This window comes from Rhodnius prolixus, unplaced genomic scaffold (genome assembly GCF_049639745.1).
Source record: "Rhodnius prolixus isolate KJV_2025 unplaced genomic scaffold, Rpr scaffold_3, whole genome shotgun sequence".
NCBI classification, from domain to species: domain Eukaryota; kingdom Metazoa; phylum Arthropoda; class Insecta; order Hemiptera; family Reduviidae; genus Rhodnius; species Rhodnius prolixus.
The window spans coordinates 22,621,328-22,644,179 of NW_027411603.1; the positions used below are offsets into that span (position 1 = coordinate 22,621,328).

Here is a 22,852-nt window from a genome sequence, read left to right on the forward strand (position 1 = left end):
TAAAACAGTAGCGCATAAAGAATAATTTTTTTTTCGGCGCATCAACTGCAAGGTTATTAGCGCCCATAAAGAATAATTAAAAATAATAAGAAAGGAGAAAACAGAACTTAGAATAATAAGTAATATAGTACTAAAGGATACAAAAATTTAAACCTTTTAAAAAACTTTATACAGAAATAATAAAAATTAAAAGTTATACCAATGTTTCATAGACAAAGTAATAGTAAATATAAAATATATGAAACTAACTGTAGTTAAATTTTACAATTTAAACTTTCTACTTACAAAAACAAATGTATTGTATATACACAAAAAAAAAGTAAACTTAAGCAATAAACTTCTAGTTTTATTCAAAGAAAACTAAATTCTGAACATAATAAACAATGCAATACGTTTTCTAAATTAAAATAAAAAGAAAAAATGAACCCCTATTTTAGTAGCAGTAAGAGAAAGTTATATGGAGGAAGAAAAAGATATAGATAATGCCTAGCCGGCCTGCTAGTTACTTCCATGTTTTTTTTTATAAAATTATCATTAAGTAATCCACCATTGTTTATTTTTACTAGGTAGTGTAAATATATAAAACAAACAAACAAACAAAATGTCTTTTAATTATTCTTCATATAACGTAAAATAAACTTATAGCTTCTTTAACTAAACAAATTCTTACAAGTAAATAAAATCATGGAAAAGGCGAAATATATATATGAATAAAAATAATATGTAGGGACATATTGAAAAATTATATAAAAATAATCCTCATTACATTACAAGAAATAAAGCATTTCATTCAATCGCTCATTCGGAGCGCGATGCAAATACTGCCCGCAAAGAAATGCTAATTTGTGTGCATATTGCACTGGTGCAGGCACCCTTACAGTCCCTGACCAATTGAAATACAAATGGCACATTTTATACGAAAGTTTTTGCATAATGTCTGGTGATAGATGAGTAGTATCATATATCACATTATAAGATGTTGGAGTTACTGTACCTTGTCTTACTTGTTGTGATACAAGAAAGAAATCATATTTAATAGGATTTGTAATAACATCATCGGCAACAGTGCCTGGTGGGGGATTATTTCCTTTTAAGAAAAGTCTAGTATTAATACGTTTAGTGACTATAATAAATGCCATTTGTAGTGGTTCTGACTGGTAAATTTCCTGTAAACTTGCACGTATCTTTTCTACTTCATGATTTAACACGTAATGTTCAGTTCCTTCTCCTACACCATCACGATATAAAATAAGTTTTGGAGGCAAAAATCCATTATCCTTTCGAAAAATTACCACTGATTTTACTACATTTATGCTCAAATCGTTGGATAATTCTTCGCCAGACGTATGGGCGCTAACAGCTGAATAGTATTTAGAATAAGACCCATCAAGTGACGCGACCATTGCGCCAAAGGAACGAGCTTTAATAGTGCTATCATGACATACATCGAATCCTATTACCATGACAGGTTTCTTGAAAGGAACAACTACACTCCAAGGAGAACCTCCAATTTTACAGTTAACCTGAATGCCAATTTTAGTGGCTATTGACATAACATTTTTTGTGGTTAGATTCTTAGCAAGAACCACTTGCGAAGGTACAGCTCTGTCAACGCAACATTTTTTTTTAATTGCACTGTATCTATCGGATCTGTTGTTAGGCACTATACACATGATTAACTGGGGATTACTTTTTGAAATTATTTTCTCTATCGCTTGTACATAAGTACCCGCACGATCATCCGGAATATCCTCATAATTAGGCGGAGGTATTCTGAATTGTAACGACGCTGAGGCATTGGTTAGAGTTCTAACAAATGATTCCACATCGCGATGTGATTTTCGGAGATAAACTATACTCCAACTGTGGAACTCTTTGGAATGATACATAGGATGGCCTCTAAGATTTCTAGTCCAATCTGCATCCTGCGTCCCTTCTGAGATTACTCCTCCTCCATGTATTATTTTTTCCGGTACTAATAATCTTCCTGTAAATTCGACCAAATCGGGGGCAAATTTCAGATTCCAAAGACTCAATTCTTCTCTGGCTTGCTCATTTGTTGTAAGTCTCTTCATAAAATTAATGATTTTATCAATCCTTGCAGTAGGATGTAATCTTGTATGTTGTTCTAAATCTCTCATTAAATGAAAATTATTTCTCATATCATCACTAAGTCCAGTTAAACAGCACAGTTCAGGTATTAGAACTACATTATTCGTGCGACCTCCCAAAATGTCTCTCCTTTTAGGACGAGAAATTAATAGAGGTTGAGATTTATTAGTGATTTTAATAGAGTATCTATTGCGATAGTAATCCATGTAAGTAACTCTTTCTGTGCCTTTCTCAAAAGTTGACAACGGTGAACTGTCAAAATCTACATCGTCAACACGATAAGTCTTATTATTGTAAGGAGTTATTACTGTTGTACCTACAATTGCTTGCACAAAAAGGTCTTTCCAACTATCTGATCTCTGTGAAACATCATTCAATAAATGTAAAGCTGTATCTTTGCGCATTATTTTGTTGGCTAGGTCAATTCCCAGTAGTATATCATTTTCGTGTTGCCTTATAGAAGTCACGAAACCTGGCCAAAGTTCTAAATTGTATTTTTCAACAACGATTTTACTAGCGGCATCAAAGAAATCTCTTCCTACCAGCTGGAGATTTAGACCAGCAATGCATTTGCGCAAAACAATATTAAAGAACTGAACATAATGGGGGTCGCCCATCACAAGATCTGTAGTTTTTTTAATAGTAATTCTTATTTTTACATCATCTGATATTCGAGCTGAATATAGCTCTAGTGGATCCGGATCGAGGCGCTTCACAGTGAACAGTACAGTTCCATCAAACATATAAGGGCCCAAAATATCTTTATGAACACGCAGAAGACCCTTACGGTAAGCTGTACGATCCTCATCAGGGGAAAAATCTACCCTGTACTGGTATAATGTCCAATCAGTATGCGTTTGTAATTTAAAATAATTAGATTTTAATACTATATGCGCACCACTTGTTCCTCGTTTGCTTTCCAAACTAGGAGGTCTAGTAGGCACTTGTGGCTCGTCGTATTTTCTAGCTCTGACGCCACCTCTGGACGGAACACTTGCAGCCCCTTCTCCTTGTGCTGCTAAAGACAATGCACCCATCTGTTGTCTCACCTGTTCTACTGGCCGAGTACCTCTTGCGCGGCCAATTAATTCCGGGGGTCTGGATATCAGTTCTTGCGGCTGAGGCATTGGCTGCTGCTGTTGTTGTTGTTGTTGTTGTTGTTGTTGTTGCTGCTGTTGTTGTTGTTCCAATTGTCGTTGTGAAATCGATTCGCCAGGACGTCTTGGCTGAGGACCACTGGCTGGCTGCATTCGGGAACGCCCTCTTGCACGTCCTCTCGCTCGGCCCACCAACTCTTCAGACATCTATCATAAATTAACTTTGCATCAACTTTTGTTTGTTTATGGAGTAACATTAATTCTACAAAATTAATTCTTTCATTGATGTAGTAAGATTAAGATAATAAATTATACTGAAAAAAGAATTTCTTCTTGGTAGTTACAAATCTTAAGCAGATAATAACAATCATGGAGATAGAAAAAAAAATTGTCCGAAATTCCATATTAATACGATATTAGTTCGCCGTAAAATGTTCGCCAAAATATTCTACTTTTGAGAACAAACGAAAAATTCTTTCTTTACGACAGTTCCTCTCATAATTTCAAGCACATAAGTGCCAAAGATAAGTGCTAATAGAGAAAGGTAGGTTATTTCATGTAATAACTAGAGCTTAGCACACTTATCGTAAGAGATTATAATTTATATCAATAAAAAGTTTAGAATGAATGACACGCAGACGAAGTCGTTAGCAAAATTTACCTATAAATAAGCCAGATTTTCTCGAAATTGGAATATAACTACATAATTTTTGTCGATTTGTAATCGAGATTATGGACGATGAAATTCATTTTATTTTTATCTGTTCTGCCCAATAAATGACCAATCGCTGCTTTCGATATAAACTCGCATCTTCCCCAATCGATCTACCAAGACCGAATACATTTCCGACTATTCATCCATGCCTCAGCTATCAGCCTTCCAGGAATTATAAAATCTATAAAAATTAGAAGTAAATATTATCACAATCAGAAAATTACAACGTAGTCTGAGGTGCCCCGATTTCATCTATCATAGCCTTCTGTCAGTTTACAGTTATCTGACAGCTTTCAAATTTTTATATCTTAAGGAGATTAACTTAACAGGTTTAAATAGAAACATCTTACTTCCACTTATAAAGCTCCTGCCACGTTATATCCACTGTATATAACTACCGTCAATATACAGGGTGAAGCAGTAAGTATTGTCAATAGGCCTACTGTGTATAGTACATCTAAAGTGGAGTTCAATGACGTATTGACCAACTTCATATTTTCCCCTGTTCTTGAGTGACGTCACTTTAAATTTTTTTCTAAAATAATTACTTTTTTCCAATAAAAATGTTATTACTCAGGAAGTTTTAGTCCGAATTCGATTCTGATGACACGGTTAGAAAGACAGATAAATTTTCTAAAAATTGATACCATTTTGAAGCATAAGTTATTCTCCAAACAGCCTCAATCTTCCTCCGAATGCTGAAAAATAAAAGAAATCGAAATTTTTAAGAAAACTCATTAGGCCCTTATGTGATCATTATCCGATCTGGGTGCTGGCACTTTTTATAAAAAGTTTCCTTGTTTAATGGGCTTTTAAACAGTATATCACTTTCCAGGATTCCTTTTATCTTCGTATGAGAAATTACGTTTGTTTTTACAAGAAAACGTATTCACGAGCACGCAACAGTGTTAGTTATCAAGTTGTTTAATTCATTGAAAACTCTTTTAGATGGACCAGTAGTCAATTTTTAAAGTAGATTGTCTTAAAATAAGGAAGTCAAAGGTTACAAATTGCACTAAAAAAATAAAAAAAATAAAAATTAAGGTTTATTTGCATTCTTTTCTTTTTCAACAGTGTAGTTGTGTGTGAAATTGTAATTTGGAGTAGGTTCATATCAATTTTTGTTTATAAAAGTAGTACTTGTTTAACATTTTCTCAAATATTTCAGAGATCAGAATTTTTTTATTTATTTATTTTTTTAAATTTTTTTAGTGCAATTTGTAACCTTTGACTTCCTCATTTTAAGACAATCTACTTTAAAAATTGACTACTGGTCCATCTAAAAGAGTTTTCAATGAATTAAACAACTTGTTAACTAACACTCGAGTGCTCGTGAACACGTTTTCTTGCAAAACAAACGTAATTTCTCATACGAAGATAAAAGGAATCCTGTAAAATGATATACCGTTTGAAAGCCCATTAGACAAGGAAACTTTTATAAAAAGTGCCAGCACCTAGATCGGATAATGATCACATAAGGGCCTAATGAGTTTTCTTAAAAATTTCGATTTCTTTTATTTTTCCAGCAATGAGGCTGTTTGGAGAATAACTTATGTTTCAAAATGGTATCAATTTTTAGAAAATTTATCTGTTTTTCTAACCGTGTCATCAGAATCGAATTCGGACCAAAACTTTCTGAGTAATAACATTTTTATTGGAATAAAGTAATGATTTTAGAAAAAATAAAATAAAGTGACGTCACTCAAGAACAGGGGAAAATATGAAGTTGGTCAATACGTCATTGAACTCCACTTTAGATGTACTATACACAGTAGGTTTATTGACCAATACTTACTGGTTCACCCTGTATAATTTGAAATCAAATCGGTATACCCAAACCTGATAATTCAACCATCTCTAGAGAAGGATGAAAATCCGAAACAATCAGCATAAGAAAAAAACAAGGTTACTGCGACCGACGAAATCATTTATATTGCGGTTTGGGGTTGCCAACTCTTGAAACGTTGCTTACATAAGCATGTGTAAGGTGACCCAAACTATTGTTATCTCAAATCACAACTTAGGAAAGATATAGGAGGAATGTTTAATTCAACCTATTTGCTTTGATTTCTAGAATTATTGACACTGAATGATTGCAATAAATTGCACCTTCGTCAATAATATTTCTTTCAAGAGAATCCCACTCTTTCTAATAAGTCTTTCACGATAAAAGGATGGATACATAGTCTGAATCCTTATGAAGAAATAAAGATAGTCCAAAGACTACCTACTCGGAATGAATGGGTCCAGTTTATCCAGTATCTTCGAAGCAGTAATTCAAGCTCATAAAAGATGTGTTCAATTAATCTCTTTCAGGAATAGAGTGAGAAGAATAAGATACCGTTCTTTGGCAACGAAATGTGGAACCTTAAAAAAAAATGGAAAATTTAAGATTCAAGATTGGAAGAAGGAATCGGTCAAATAAAACAACTCGTCTTTTTTGCCAACGTTTCGACAAATATATTATCCTCTTCAGGGCGTGGCTATGCGGGTTGGTTGAGTTACAGAAAACCCAATAGACGAGTTGTTTTATTTGACCATTTTCCTTGCCAATCTTGAATCCTAAGTTTAACAATTTACGGTCACGAAACCTATTGTATATTCAAAATGGAAAATTTTTAGTTGCAAGCCTGAGTGTTACCAACGTGTTCAAATAACGGGATCTCCAAAGGAATTTTCTCCGAATTTCTTTTAGAGAGACGGAGGTTCCAGTGTAGATAGAGAAAGTCTCATACTGTACATCTATCAAGATGGCATTGAATTCACAAAAAAAAGGTCAAAATCTGAACAATACTTTTTCTAGATACTCTACCACCCAAATAATGGGAAACACTCATTTCAAAGATAGTATTATATTAATGAGGCTGACTCGAATAAACCAAACATTTACTTACATTCGCGCAGATCTAGTTATTCTCTTCTTTAAAATCTCTTGGAAGATAACTTCCTAAAATAAAAAATAAATAATATAAAACCAAAAATAAATCGAAAAAACAAAAACTAAATATAACAAAATGCGATTATGTTTGGGCAATTTTAAAGAAAAAGGTAAATAATACATACTTGTCTTAAGCGATAAACGATTTCAACTTTTATAAATAATGGAAAAAAAATCATGGATATAATTATAATTATAAAAATATTTGAATTGCATTTTTTGGTTGAGGATCGACACTTTTGAAAGAATCACTGGGACGCTTTAACATTTATAACATGAACTTTTCTGGCTTTTAGAACCAAGGTTTGTGTGGCTTCACAACGGGCACACAATATCATATAAGCAATTAAGCATAAACAAAACAAAAACAAATTTAAAAAGTTCAAAAGGATTTCGCAGATTATATACTTCAGTGCAATTAAATCTACAATTGCAGCATGCTTCTTTTAGCAGCAACAGAAAGATAAATGATAAGAATGAAGCCCATTATTAGTCAAATGATTCCATACATAAAACTGACGAATAAGCTAAAGAGAATATAAAAAAAGTGCTGATGTAGATGAACTTTCACACAAGATGTTGTTTGAAGCCCTAAATAAGTGAAACACATAACAAATCTAATAAATATTTCCTACAGTAAAAGAAAACAAACCCTTAAGTATTTATTTATGGATTTGAAACAAACCTATTAAAGTGAATTATTAGAAATGTTTGTGTATATTAACATATTTTCTACTCAAGGCTTGCTCACAATTTCAATTTTTTGCTTACAAGAATAGGAGTACGAGTTACTGAAATGAGATTTCTTCCCAGTGTGGGCCTAGGGAATTAAACTTAATGTGTTAAATATAGACTTATATATATGTGTTAGTACATAGACTAACTTATTACTTCTACCCGCATCCATCTTCAGATCGGTAGTTAACACCTAAGAAGAGCCACAATAAATGTATGGGGTCGCGGTAGCGTAGGACTTCAAAGGCTGCCCTGCTAAAATCTTCACCTAAGAAAAGCATGGAAAAAAAAATACTATTTTTTCTCGTAGGTATTAGAAATAGTATTAATTATTCAATTCCACCTTTTCATAATGTTAAAACTCTAAAGTTTTCAAAACACCTCTGCCTAGGCTAGAAACAAATACCGTATCAGCGAAATACTAAGCAATTCTTACATCAAGGAGTGATTAACTGACAAATACGTTTTTTTTAAATGGTAAACCAGGAAACCTAATACTGTACTTACAGAAGTATTTATTTAGGAAGTTCATTAGGACAAAGAAAAATCCCACACGCGTAAGATTGCTGTAAAAGACTTTTTAAGTCATTTTACATTTTAAAAATAATTATTTTGTAAATGAATTGGTGCTCGAAAAACTACCTATCTCAATCATCCTTACTTTAAATCCTTCATCAATAATAGGACAGTTATGTACATAATAAAGTAAGTATGTAAATAAGTTTTTATCTTAGGTTAGATTAATGTGATGCGAGGAATATCAAGTAATCCATTACAAATTGCCATTAGTATAAGTAAATTTAGAGTGAGTGAACGAGAAAATGTATATTTTGCTAGATTTAATGTGTGTGACTGTATTTATATGTAAGAGTGTTTTTCATTAGAATGATTTGTTTTAGGTTAGAATGAACATTGTCAAGTGCGAAGGACCTTAGACGTTGAGCACCTTAAAAAAGAACAAAAAAAAATAAAATAAAATAATAGGATAAAAACCTGATCTAAGAACACTACTCAACTAAAGCATAACATGACCACAAATATTAAAACAATTTTGAATGGCCAACTAAAATTAAGAATGAATAATTAACTTACATATCAATAATCAACATATATACTTCCTTTTTACAATTTCCTGAGAAATTGATATATTATTGTTCTTCCTACTAAGATAAGCGATAAAATAAACCACAGCACTGTTGATAGTCACAGAAAAACAGTACGATACGGGTCAAAGTTATTGTTGAGCAAGCATTTATTATATTAAAATAAAAAATTAATTTAGGTATTAAATTCACAACCTCTGTGAATGCTCATTTATTTTTAACAATTCAACCAATAACCCTTTTTCATCTAACATTACAATCGGGTAAACATTTTTTGAAATTTAGTGAATTTAGGAGGGGTATACACCATCTTAGTGTTTGTGTGTGGAGAGGCAACCCATCATCAATAGTTTTCTCAACTATTCACCTTTTTAATAACTCCTTAATTAAGAGCCTTTAAGATTTTCTTTAAACTTTGATTGCCAACTAAAAATAGCACGATTTTTACTTTTATTAATTCTGTTTTAATAAAAAAGAAGCAAACATCGTGCATTTAAAGAATTATTACGCAAAATGGATGTTCAAGTAGTTTTAATTCACAAAGCGAACAAGATCCACTTAATAAGAGGGGTAAACCCAATAAGATTTAAGAGTTTCAGGTGGATTTGCAATGTTAGATCTCTTGAGTAGAATGAGAAAGTTAAGACTGCTAGTCGTGTAATGTAATTAGATTCTTTGAAGTTGGACAAACAAATTTAAAGAATATAAATAAGTTGGACAAACAAATTAAATACAGTCATCCCTCGCTACTTCGCGGTTCATTTATCGCGGCCTCAGTACATGGCGAATTGTTCAAAAATTCAAAATTGAGGAATTATGGGCGCGAAAGGGCCAGCAGAAAGCAGGGAGTGCCCACACAATTCAAAATCCACGTCTCTGATTGGCTGCTAGCATCCCGCCATTACGTGTGTTATACACACACGTAACATTTATACATTATTTTATGTATGTTATTTATACTATTAATATTTTATTTACTTGTTTGAAACTATTCTTTAATGTTCTAATATAACATATGCCCTTATATGGTTTCATTTACACCTACTGATATTATACATACACTAAAAATGAGAGTTTTTCACATTCGTCTTGTATATACTAATTTAAGAGAAATCTAAAAGGAATTTTAGAAAAGTCTCAGAAAAATAATAATCCATTATTATAATGCGCACACGTTGGTGAATTTCTAAAAAGTTTAAGAGTTTTTAAAATGTAATTAAGTTCGCAGTGCTGGCTAATATCTTCGACATTATTTTTATGTGTGCTGCAATACATTATACATTTATAATATTAAAATATACATTTTTATCAAAGCATGTATCAGATTTTTAAAATTATATAAGATACAAGGCTGTACATTATACAGAATGGTACCTTTAGTGAGAAGCCAAATTAAACCCACCCCTTTATAGAATCTTTCTAGAAAGATATTTCCAATAAAAGTTGTAAATCGGCATGAGTGATACAAGTTTACTAAGTTTAAAACAATATCACTGTCGCTAATTTAGAAAAAAATAATAAACAAAATTTTTTTTTGTAATGGTGGAAGTACTCTTCCGAAAGTGGTATCTTCTAACTCAGAATTTCAAAAGCAGACCTTTACCCTCTTTTAAAAATATATAAAACACAGTATCGTATAATGTGAGATAATTCTGTAGATAAAAGCCTAAACAACCACAACCCATTTCCACGAATGAACTTTTGAATATGAGCACTAGTAAAATGTTTCAAAATAAATGTTGTCAAGCATCATAAGCAAAACATATGGACAAATTTTAAAGAAAATTGATAAAGTCATTTTAGGGAAAAACTAAAAAAAAACACAAAAATAAAGTATCTATTTAGTAAATTTGTTTTTAAAGACTTTTGCATGCTGGGTTACAGTGTTGGAAGAACCAAATCGAAAAGTTTCATATATCTGCGATTTTATCGACTATAAAAATCACTTTTTTAAGTTTCAGGAGAACCTAAAAATGGATATTTTCCTGAAAGATAAAATTTATCTGGAATAAAAAAGAAAAAAAATGAATTAATTTCCTTTACATCCATTTGAATTTTTATTCATTTTTAACATACAAAAATTAGATGTTTAAAACATCTCAAAAAAAACTAGAGAACTTTTCTACACAATATTTCCCAATTCATATTTCACAATATTTTTTATGTGTTTGTACCAGACTTTATTTATAAATAAACAAACTGCTTAAACCTGTAACAGGCTTTACAACAGTCTACTGTTTTTGACCTTGAGATTATTAACCGTTTTCTATATTCAACAGATTTCAAGGACCTTTTTTTCTTGTCTTTGACTTACCGGTTATCACAAATGCCAACCTATTATGCTAAGTCAGCGTTTCTCAACCTGTGGTAAGCGAGTTGCTGGTTGGTGGTACGCTTAAAGTAATCAATAATGGCGGACTTAAATAATTTTAAAAAAAATTAAATCATAAAATTATCATAGATACGTTTTTTTCTATAATTCATACAAATAGAATTCCAAGTATTGTACATATATCGTTCGAAAATAAGAATCATTAGAGATCCTTTTTAATTAAATAGCGAAAAGCTGAAAAAATTGAAAACTAAAAGGATGGCCAAAAACTAATTTAACCAAAGACGGATCATGTGCAAAAATATGTTTGTTTTTTTTTATCAATATAAAATAATTTATTCAAAATATCTATTTCAAATTAAAACCTACTGTCGAAAATCTAATTCAATCATAGTATTTCCTCTAGCCTTCAGCAAAGGGAAGCAAAATATATACATAATTGAATTCACGGACGAGAAACCTAAATTCGGCATAACGTTTTTCAAACTGTGGGTTGCGTCTCTCAAGGAGAATTGAGCAAATCGCAATAGGACGTACCCAACTTTTATTAAAAATATATTTTTTAAGAACAAGCCACAAAAAAGTAGGTATTTCGTAGATGCCACATTTGATTATAAAATAATCTTGGAGACAATATAATTATATAATAATAATAATAATAATAATAATAATACAATATAATAATTCTAATATAAGAATATTAATTATAAAATTGAATTGTAAAAAAAAAATGAAGGGAGTCGAGAAAATTGTATTATGCCCATGAAGGGGAACGAATACTCAAAAAGTTAGGAAACCACTTATGCAAACCATCAAAAATTGCATCAATCAGAGATTTATAAGTTTTTTTTGTCATCCTGACTAATTACGGATATTTGAACACTTCAGCACAAATATCAAATATCAGTACTCTTCAGGAAAGCTTAATAATCACAAATACATAGCTGAAGTCGCGCTGTCACTATCAACCAACTAACAAGACTGCATAGAGAAGAAATGAAAGTAAAATATATCTATTAAAACTAAAAGATACAACCTCCACAGATGCATGAAATACAATGCCAGGATACGAATGCCATAAAACAAGCAACTATTTAAGTGCATTAGACCAAAATCATGTAACAAAATGTCTCTTATTTTCCCAAATACATATATTTTCTTTCCAAAAACTTCGAGACAAATTCTCTACACGAAACTTAAGTATCGTAATAGTAAGTTCAATAATAATGTTTTGCGAGAATTTTATATCAAATTCTGTATATTTCGCAAAAATACTTCTGAAATTTTTAAATTACTATCAGATTAATTTTGCTCAAACTAACTTAAAGAAGCTTGTCATCCAAGTAGAAAGAAAACATTAAGGAAGCGCAATCACACAATTACTTTTAATACCGAAAATATTAAAAACATATTTTAAACAAAAAAAAAAAAAAAAGAATAGAACTTTCAATTTAATACACAACCAACACATCACTAGCAGTAGCCAGGCAGGTAATTTTTGAAATTCTGAGAATGCCCTAATACAAATCAGTTCAATTTTTTAATTTACTATATTTAATATTTCTAATAATAGTTTAGTTATTTTATTTTTAAGAACTTACATTTTTATCATTAACTTAATGTAATAATGAATGTCACTTTATAAGAGTTGTTCCAAAACAGTCCCATAACCTAACAAAGCATAACCAGAGTAAAAAAAAAAACCTAAGCACATGATGAATCTACGCGTTAACATCACTATAAACATACCATAACATATAATAAGTTATTCCTTCTATAATTTTGGAAGAGGGTTTTAATTTTTTTATTTGGTATAAACAAACTAAAGAAACTGTACATTCTACCTTCCTTTGCAATATCACTAAGTATAACATCAATTAAATATTGTGTAAAAGGAATTTAGTGATTCAAAAGTAACCCTAGTTAAAAAGGAGTATTCGCCTTTGAAATATTTTCTACTATCTCTCATGTCAACTAGTTACTATCTCTCATGTCAACTAGTTACTAACTCTTATGTCAACTTTCAATTACCTTATGTAAACTCATTTTTCTTCATTAATAAGCAAATTTGAAGGAATTTGTCAAAGTTAAGAGTAATATTTTTAAAGTTACCTGAGTTAAGTATACATACATGACATATTAAGTATAAACAATGAGTTTGACTTCTATTTTATTTGTACTTTGACTTTTAGGTAAACGAAAATGGCATTTTCTAGTAAATATCAGCGCTAAATTCAGTAATTCTTAACCATATGAAGTAAATACAACATAAATAATATAAGCTACAATGTACTTCACAATATTTGCGACTTTTACGACGAATAGACATGTAATTATTAAAATTATTCAATAACATTTAATTTCTGAAATTTAAAATATTCAAAAAAAACCACAGATATTGAAGTATGTTGCTTAAATAAGTGAATTTGGCCCTAGTTTTCAATATTAACACTAGCACATGTAAACCACGAACATGCAATAAATTAAAATCAGTGTAGTTTGAATTGGTTAAAGCTGATATATCAGCCAGAAAATTTGCAACGTACAAAAAAGAATCATACCCGAGCATATGAGATATCATCTTAAAACGAAAAGGAAACAAAACATAATCATTAAATAGATCCTGAAATAATTAAATACAATGTTATAAGATATAAAGAGAAACATACCTTCCAATTTCGGAACTATAAACAGAGAAATTCAATTGTTTAAAACCAGATGAGACATAACCTAATTCAACGACGTACTGTAACGCTTGCACCTCATCCAAAGTAGACAAAACTTCTATTGCAAAGCGCTCAAACTTACCAGTTTGTACTGATCTCTATCGGAATAATGTTGAAATTATAAGAGCAGTAGGATTTAAATTAAATGCATTAGGTAAGAGTACATTTTATGTACATATAATCTTGCATTAATTAGTCTTTTAATATGATTCATTTAAGTGAAAATACCATTTAATACTATTTTATATGATTTCTATTTTTCGGTGTTTTGTTACACTTTATGTTTTTATTACAATAGAGAGTTAATTTTATAATCTTAATTACATTTTTTGGTGAATATCGAGGTGCGGTCTTGAATGAAACAACTTTTTTGCTTTATACCAACGTTTCGGTAATGTTTACTACCTTCTTCAGGGTATTGTAAAAAAAAGTTTGTGAAGTTCAATGTAGAGCTACGAGTATATCATTATTTATTCAGCCCCTTAAAATTCAAAAACTTGGATAACAAACTAGGTTTTCTTTCTTTTTTAAAAACATTTGTAAAAAATCAGTAAGGAGAGTGAAAAGAACTTGCTAGGACTCAGGTCGTTTATGACCTCTACATACCATCCGAAAGCTTCCATTAGTAAATCTGAGCCTACAGAAGTAGAAGTTGATTATAAATGGCGTAGCGGAGCTTGGCTTTTGGTAATCCTCTTTTAGCATTCACTACTATAGTTTTTTTCTGAACAACTAACATTACTAACATAATTTCATTTTAAACAGATTAGTTCAAAAATATTGAGGAAAATAAGTGTAAAATAAAATCATTTTTCTAACTGAAATTCAAAGAAAAGTGCATCCAACATATGAGCGTCTTTGCTTACAAACGTAATATTTGTATTAATTTTTAGACTCTCAGAGTGCTTCTATATGAATTTTACCCTTCAGTCATTCAATTGTAAGTTCTTTTAGAGTACCGCACGAAATATTAGACATTTTTCAAGACTAATAAGCTGCGCTTGCTGGAGTAAATCTCCTTGACCCTCATACTATCCGTGAATATAAAATAACAGCGACATGACCTTTAGAAAGAAAGACAAGTCATTGATGAGACATTATGGGTAGGTTATAATTCAAATGCAAGCCAAATTCTTCATGTATTTGGTGCAGAACTTGACCGAACTCGTCACGGTAAAAAGAATGTAGGAATGTGTACATTTTTTTATACTCCGTTATAATATGCAATTTTAAAAATATTTTTTATGAAGACTATCTTTACCTGGATTATGATTATTTTGTAATCTTAAGGCTTTTCAAAGTGCGGTTCTTCCTCCTTGAGAACAAACTTCTAAACCTTAAAGCAAGACAATGAAAAGTTTATTGAGACTTAAAATTGTCGAAAGCTTATCGATTCATAATTGACAATGACGATTTTAGAAAGTTATGTAACGGCTACTTTAAAAAAAATACCTCTTTGACCTAATTTCTGGGTCAATCTCTTCACATATCACATTTGGCTATCTCCTTTTCGTTTTTGGAATGTAGCTTTGTAACATTAAGGGATTTCTAATTTTTATTTAATTCAATTATATATTAAATTATTTTTCAGAATATTGAAATGTAACTACAGATGTTAATTTAAGTAATTAAATAATAAAAATCATGGTTTCTTTCTCCTTTTAATTGCTCCCAATTTACATCTTTATGAAGAAAATATGATGCAATCAAATTTTCCAATGATGGACGAATATCTGAAATGTATGAAATTAATTTTAGTTCTATTGTAATTTTTTTCCACATAAATTTACTTAGATTTTCTGATCGATGGAAGTAAGATTCGTTCTTTGGTGAGGGCTCCAAAATCTCTAGTTTTGTTTGCGTCATCTTGATACTACTGACTAAATAAATTATTCCAGATTTTTTTTTTAGTCAGCTTGGTGTTATTAATGAATAGAAATAAACAAACATAAAAAAACTTTCAATTACGGCACCAAGAGAAATTCGTTTGTGTATGTTGGATAATCTGAAATAATAACAAATTTTAAATAACTAAAACTATAGTTTCATTAACATTACCTCAATCACATATTAAGTGTATCACACATTTAGTTTCTTGCCTTAGTTTACTTTCTGATAAATTTCTAAAGAAATTTAAATAATTGTTTTAAATTACAAGTGATTCTGAGCTTTATATAGTTATTTGGTAATATGTCAACCTTTATATTGAAAGTGAAAACTAAAACTGGGCAGTTTGTGATAGACAATTTGACACCTGCAAGCACTCTCATCCAACTCAAGCAAAATGTATCTCCAAGGGTTTCAATCCCCGTGAGCAACATAGTTATAATGACAGGTTATCCTCCCAAGCAGTTATCTGATAATAATCAAAATACAACCATTTCTGAAGCAGGCATTAAAACTGGAGATACCATTATAATACAAGAGACAAAAAATACTTTCCCTGCTCCAAACTACGAACAAAAGTTAGCGAAGCATCATACGGATCAACAGAGTATTGATAGTGGGATACTTATGAGGCAGATTGTGCCAGCCGATAATTCTTGTCTTTTTACCAGCATTGGTTTTGTTTTAGGTGGTAAGTACATACATACATATATGTGAATTATAACGTAGTAGCAGTTCTTTTCAATTCTTAACCTCTGTGAATATAAGCAAGATCAATCTATTTTAGCAGTGTCATTCTCAAACTGACATTGAGACTTTTTGTTTGACAAATCGTTTAGAAATAAATTTATGATGAATTGTGTTCATCATATCATTATTATATTATTTGTTCACTTTTAATGCGTATTTGTTAAGTTAATAGCTAATTGATTTTTTTTTTCAATACGAAATTATGGAGTGGAACAGATTCTAGAAAAATCATTATACGAGCTATTTTAGTAAATTTTAAATAAGATTAATTCGTTGACTCTGAAACTCTTGCCTTTCATGTAATATTTATCTGATATAGTTTTACTATTTTACTGTTAAAATTTATCATGCAGGTAACTGATAAGTTATTTAATGTTCTTCGAGAAAAAATTATGTTAATTTATTCCAATAAAAACGTTTTTATTTTAGTTTATAAATAAATTTTGGTCCTGCGATTGGCTTATTAAAAAACTGTGGAATATCAGAGAAATTTCCTAGATTTAAGTTGAGTAGTAAGATGAAAAGTAATCAATTAATATTGCTACAGGTAAAGTGGATGCAACTTGTGGGACAAATATGCGACAGATAATAGCTGATGAGTTAGTCAACCAGGAAGATGCATATTGCGAAGCGATACTTGGTCGTCCTATTGCTGAATACAGAGAATGGATTAAGAAACCGGATTCTTGGGGTGGAGCTGTAGAGTTGGCTGTGTTATCTAAGTATTATGGAATAGAAATTGCTGTGGTAGACACTGCTAATTCTGTCATAAATAGGTGATAGGAAAATTATTTCTTTTATTTTATAGAAAACGAATTTAATTTTTCATTAGAATCGCTTTTATTAGAATGAATTATCGTCATTATCAGTTATCAAAATAAGAACATGTTATAATTTTTCGTATTTTTAGCAAGAGAAAGTAGTTCGTAATTTTTGTTTTAGGTTTGGAGAAGATCAGAATTATGACTACAGAATGTTCCTTATCTATGATGGGATCCACTATGACCCTCTCTATAGAGAATCGTTGCAGGTTCGTTAGCTTTTCACTAACTCTAATGTGCCCTTATGTAATAAAGTCTACCTTTACTGAGACTAACTTTACTAAAGACTAACTCTACTGTAAATACTTGTTATAATAAATCATGAGACCCTTTTTCACCATATCATCACCAGCATTATTTTTTATCAGTTACTTAAAAAAAAATATCTTAAGTTTAAAGAGAACTTAATTATGTGAACTAAGAGAAAGTGCTGTCATTCATCCTAGAGTTTTTACTTCAGAGTATTGCTGCATTTAATAAACCTATAAACTCTAGTGTTGGGTACTTATAACCATGTTCTTTGGTTTAGCCAGTAGAATCTTAATCTTGTCTACAAGGTTTCTAATTAACCAATAAATTAAGTGTTTTTGTACAGGCTGATGGACAAATTCAGACGTTATTTCTTAAATCAAACGAGAAAGTGTTATTTGAAGCAGAAGAATTAGCCAAGGAAGCAAAATCTAGCAAACAGTTCACAGATGTTAACAGGTAATTCAAATTTAAATCGCTTAGTAACTTGGTAATACTTGTTTGAATTTCAAAGATTTTTTATGACAAACTCTCAGCCCTTAGATTTTCTCCAGAGCCTGTCACTTTACTTTTGACGCTAAAGTGGAATTTTTGTGGTTTTCTGAGAACTATTGCTTTAAGCTCTCCTCTAAAATATACATCAAGCTCTTTCAATACAATTTACTGTTGCGTTATCTATCATATATATCAAGTTACATTAAAAACATTGCCAAAATTCCAATGATGAGTAAAATAGAATAGTTCTCCAGATTTATTTCATTTTTTAAATTTTATTAAAATTGGAGAAAACTATTCAAAGTAAAAACTAGTCTAGTGTAAAGTTTAGATTCTAATTGCGCCTATGTCTCTATAATTTTTATTTAAAACATTTTTTTGGGAACTCTGGGGAATTGGTGTGTTTGGTTAGAGTAAGGGGTATGTAGTAACTGCAATAAGTGATTATTTCACAAATAAACCGTTGCATCTTTTTCACTTACTTAAAATATTGATAATTCAGACATGCTCAATAGAGCGTTGAGACCATATCAGATAAGATGAATTAAGCCGAAAGATGAAAACTTTTCTAAGAAAAAAAAAAACGTATACAATTTGGATAATACCCATTATCGCTCTGAAACTATCCTTTAAATGAGCCGATTAAATGAACATCCTTATAGATTGAGCAGCACATCTCTTCTAAACTGTTCAGATCAAAAGTCATGAAAGTATTCTAACAATTTAAGTAGCCATCATAATATGAAATATATAATATGTCCCCCTATCTCAAACTGTTCAAAAGGAGGACCCTTTTACTTAAGCGGGAACCAACCAGGAATTTAAGAGATTTCGTATAATATTCATCAAAATCTCGCTTGTCTTGTACAATATTCCATGTCTTCTACTTCTCTTTTACAACTTTTAATACAATTTTAAAATGAAGACTAGATAGTATTTAAATATGTACTTTCTTAAGTTGATCTTCATCACCAGTAATTTTTTAAGTAATACGAGCTTGTACTGCTTGATAATTGCAGGAACAGTACAAATTACACAATAACTTATTAAATTAAGGGTATAAATAAAATACCAAACCTAATTTAATAATTGCTAGCTTATAATGGGCAAATTATCGCCAACTTTTAACAAAATTTTCAACTTCTGACTGTCCGTCATTCCGTTAACAAATTAAGTTTTCGTTTATTTTTTCTTGTTACAGAGAAATTTTTAATGTTTGTTTGTATTTCAACTTTTCAGATGATATAATTAATGTTTCTGTGTTTCCTAATGCATAAAACTGTGATTATTAGATTTTCGCTGAGGTGTCTCGTCTGTAGAAAGGAGTTAACAGGACAGTCAGAAGCTCAAGAACATGCAGTGAGTACTGGCCACACCAATTTTGGGGAAATAGCTAGTTAACAGGATGAACAATTTTTGTTTTTCTTAAATTTTGACATTAATTTTAACACGTTTACAAAAAATAAAATAAAAAATAAATAGAAAAATTACACACACAAAATGCTGTGACCGCTTGAAGTGGCCACAAATCACAATACACGCTATGTTTGCCTTTGTCAGATCACGGTGATGCCTCATTATTAAAGGTCAAATCGCCAAGGTCAATTACTATTTATATTGTATCCAAAGCATCTGATCTCATTCGCAAAATTCATATAAAAATATATTTATTAGTTACGCTTTATTTACATTTGCATTTTTATAATTTAAGTAAAATTATTGAAGAAATAATGTATTTGAATTTTTAAAATGAATTTAAAGTGTGAAACTTTCTAGAGCTTCTATAACTTAATTTATACTTTAGGTTGTGGCTTCGGTTAGTGAAAGAAATAAGAAAATAAAACAATACTCAATTAATTAAAATATAAAGGGCAATAAAAATGATATTATCTTATTTACAAATTATTTAAAATTTCTCAGGAAAATATTTAAATTAAATTTATCTATTCACTTAACACATTTCGTTTTCCTTCAATTGTCGTTTCTGTTTTTGGACTCGACGTAGTTGCTATTTATCTCAACTGAATTTTCAAACATTTTCCTTAGATCCCTAAACGGCCTATCTTCAATACACTTTTCATTGCAGTCAGTTTCGATTCCATTTTATTTTTAAATTTTAACTTCTCTTACATATTAGAAAAGAGAAAGTAATGCGGTCATGTCAAATTTATGATTTCCGAGTTTTTACTAGAAAAATCCGTTTTCAGGACTTCTGAGTCTGATAAAGTGGTTTTTATTAATTGGTCTATAGCATGTGTGCCTATCTATCTCATTTTTCATTGAACTGTGAGACAGTAACGTAAGTGAAGTAAAAATCACTACACCAAACTTATTATTCTATGTCTGATGATGGATGCATTACATCTTTACCTCCTCCAAAACTGGTAAGAGGAGACAACAAAACATGCAGGCTATAACGGATTAAATCAAAGATTTAGTATCCTGCACTGTGGACCTAACCATATTTTTAACACCATCGTGCCTGACAATAATTTTTGGACAAAATCAGCCAGCCAATCGGCCTCATTTAATTAATCGATTTTTCAGTTTTAGTTTATCTTTAAACTTGGTTTACTTATTGCGCATGGGTGAATCACAACTTTTATTAAATAAACACTTGACTGAAAAAAATCGATTAGGGGCGAGGAGGTGGTTGGTATTTTCTGTAATGTCCCATTTTAATGTAATTTACGGATTTATCACCATTTTGAATATGAATAAGCAATTAATATGTAACAAAATTCGAAAAGGAATTGGTGGATCGGAAGAGGCGTGTATTAGATTAATAGATTTTTTAGTAACAATGTTTTTTTTTTTAAATGGAGTATAATTGAGTGTGTTTAATAATGAAGTCATTTATTGCTTAGTACAAATTGTAATTTTCAGAAAATTTGATTACGTTAGCTGTGGAAAGAAAGTGGTGAAGGTGTGAACCAGATTTTTGTGTTTAAAAAGTGGAATAAAAGTGACTTGAAGTGGAGTATAAAATAAGGCGATTTTTAGTTTAGAATTGTGCCCAATCTTTTATTTCCCTTTCTTCCTCAACAGAGAAAAACTAAATGATATAGCAAAATGTGGGAAAAAGACAAAAATAATTTCTTAGTAAAAAAAAAACTCTTGAACATACATGTCTTGCTTTTACTGCAGTTCTCAAAGTTGTCTTCAAATTTTTGAGATTTTACTAAGTTATTTGTCTTTAATACAGATTCCTAAAATAAACAAAAATAAAAAAATTTAGGAGAAGCTTTTAGTCCTAATTGTACATAAAATAAATTTGATTAAAATTCAGAATAAACCAGGTAGTCCTTATCTAGGGCGATAAAAAAACTCTATCTGAACTAAAAAGAAATCATTTAAGAGATACAATTCCTGCGATTCAAACTCTGAATTTTAGCTATATTTTTAGTTGTCATTAATAGGAATGCTGAACGATTTAGTGACAGACAGTTTCAAGCGAATCAGGATGTCACAAACTTTATTATACGATCATAAAAATTCCTTCACCACAGAAAGAGAAAGGAATAATCTAAAGTTAATTACAATTACATACTAATTGTCTATAAATTTAATCTAAGGTGAGAAGATCATTTAAAATGAATTCGTTGAAATCTGACTAGATAATGAGTCTATCTATTTGATGAATTACTTGATGTGATGGTTAATCATGAAAGGCCAGAAAATCACATTACATTTTGAAGAATGCTATATAAGTTTTATTTACATACACCAGTTCAGTGAAAAATTCGTTTGTTCAGTTAAAATGAATAGTTACTGAGGCTACTGTGCTAAATGGGCCATAGAAGGACGTTACTAAATGCTATTAAGCGTGGTTCTTATAATTGCTCATAAAATAATAACAATATTCGAATAATTATAAATATTTAGATAAGTAAATTTTAGTTAAAATATCAATTATTCTTTAATAATTCCTAATCAATTATTTGTACAATTCAAACTGGCATTTTTATTTTGTGTTTCTTATTAGATACATTTTAAAAATTTGGAAGAATGCTATTATTTTTTCTATTGTTTTTTTTAAAGCAAAATTCATTGATTGATTTAACTAATAAATTGTTTAATAAATACTTTAATTGAAATAAATTTTCAGAATGTTTCCCAATTATCTTATTACCAATAAATAAAGTTTAGAGTGGCTGAAATTAATCTATTTAAGGCGTGCTTTGTGTGAATCTAACGATCAAGCAACGAGGTGGAGAGCTAATTTTTACGGTGAAATATATGTTTCTTTATGGTCGGTTAAATAAACAAAAAAGGGAGTTGAGTTATATACACCATCACTTAACACCTTAAAAACATAATATTTTCGCTTTCATGAATTTTTCTTAAGCATCTCTTTTATTTTTAATATTTAGTACACTATTTATTCCAACGTTTGTCAATTTTTATTCCTACTGTGTGACCCAATTAAATTTAAAACAGCCCGCTTTTTTTAATTTCTCAGTTCTTACAAACAATTTAAAGGTAACCTGTTCCCACTTAATGTATCAACCTTGAATAATCTGGAAGTATTTGTTATATTATTTCCGCTTCAAAAGAATCAAACCCTACTTATAGCTAACTAAATGATAGGCATGCTAATATTTCACGATTATTTCTCTTAATTGAAGTCCAAGGCCGTATTTCGAAACCCAGTACCACAACAGATGCCCAGCGTCTATGTAGCAGAATTAATGAAAGTTTGACAAAAATATCTTTTTGAGCACACCTACATATTAATTTTGAAATAAAGTTTACTGCTACAAATTAGAGATATGGAAGTGGTTATCTTGATTAAAAAAATATTTTTAAGATCTTTTAATAATATTTAGTCTTAGAATATAATCAATTGTTGCATACAATACGAAGTCAGATTGAGATTCTCTCTCCAGTCC

The 22,852-nt window shown here is 30.3% G+C and overlaps 2 protein-coding genes across 7 annotated transcripts; one reads left to right on the forward strand and one right to left on the reverse strand.

The window, feature by feature from the left end:
- Positions 1-146: 146 nt before the first annotated feature.
- Positions 147-15,350, reverse strand: LOC141453384 (piwi-like protein Siwi). Of its 5 annotated transcripts, XM_074126548.1 has the most exons (4): positions 15,211-15,350; positions 15,020-15,094; positions 6,819-6,871; positions 147-3,416 (listed from the first exon to the last, which is right to left on the reverse strand). In XM_074126548.1, the coding sequence occupies exon 4, from the start codon at positions 3,414-3,416 to the stop codon at positions 768-770; it is 2,649 nt and encodes an 882-aa protein (XP_073982649.1). In that variant the 5' UTR covers positions 6,819-6,871; positions 15,020-15,094; positions 15,211-15,350; the 3' UTR covers positions 147-767. The 5 variants fall into 5 exon arrangements, with proteins under 5 accessions (XP_073982649.1, XP_073982648.1, XP_073982651.1 ...); XM_074126547.1 differs by lacking the exons at positions 15,020-15,094; positions 15,211-15,350 and adding an exon at positions 13,702-13,856; XM_074126550.1 differs by lacking the exons at positions 15,020-15,094; positions 15,211-15,350 and adding an exon at positions 8,690-8,713.
- Yod1 (Yod1 deubiquitinase) lies at positions 15,350-20,951 on the forward strand. 2 transcript variants are annotated; one of them, XM_074126554.1, is made up of 6 exons: positions 15,350-15,498; positions 16,151-16,336; positions 16,943-17,171; positions 17,338-17,425; positions 17,812-17,924; positions 19,253-20,951. In XM_074126554.1, the coding sequence occupies exons 1-6, from the start codon at positions 15,456-15,458 to the stop codon at positions 19,359-19,361; spliced, it is 768 nt and encodes a 255-aa protein (XP_073982655.1). In that variant the 5' UTR covers positions 15,350-15,455; the 3' UTR covers positions 19,362-20,951. The 2 variants fall into 2 exon arrangements, with proteins under 2 accessions (XP_073982655.1, XP_073982654.1); XM_074126553.1 differs by lacking the exon at positions 15,350-15,498 and having other exon boundaries at positions 15,579-16,336.
- The last annotated feature ends 1,901 nt before the right edge of the window (positions 20,952-22,852 follow it).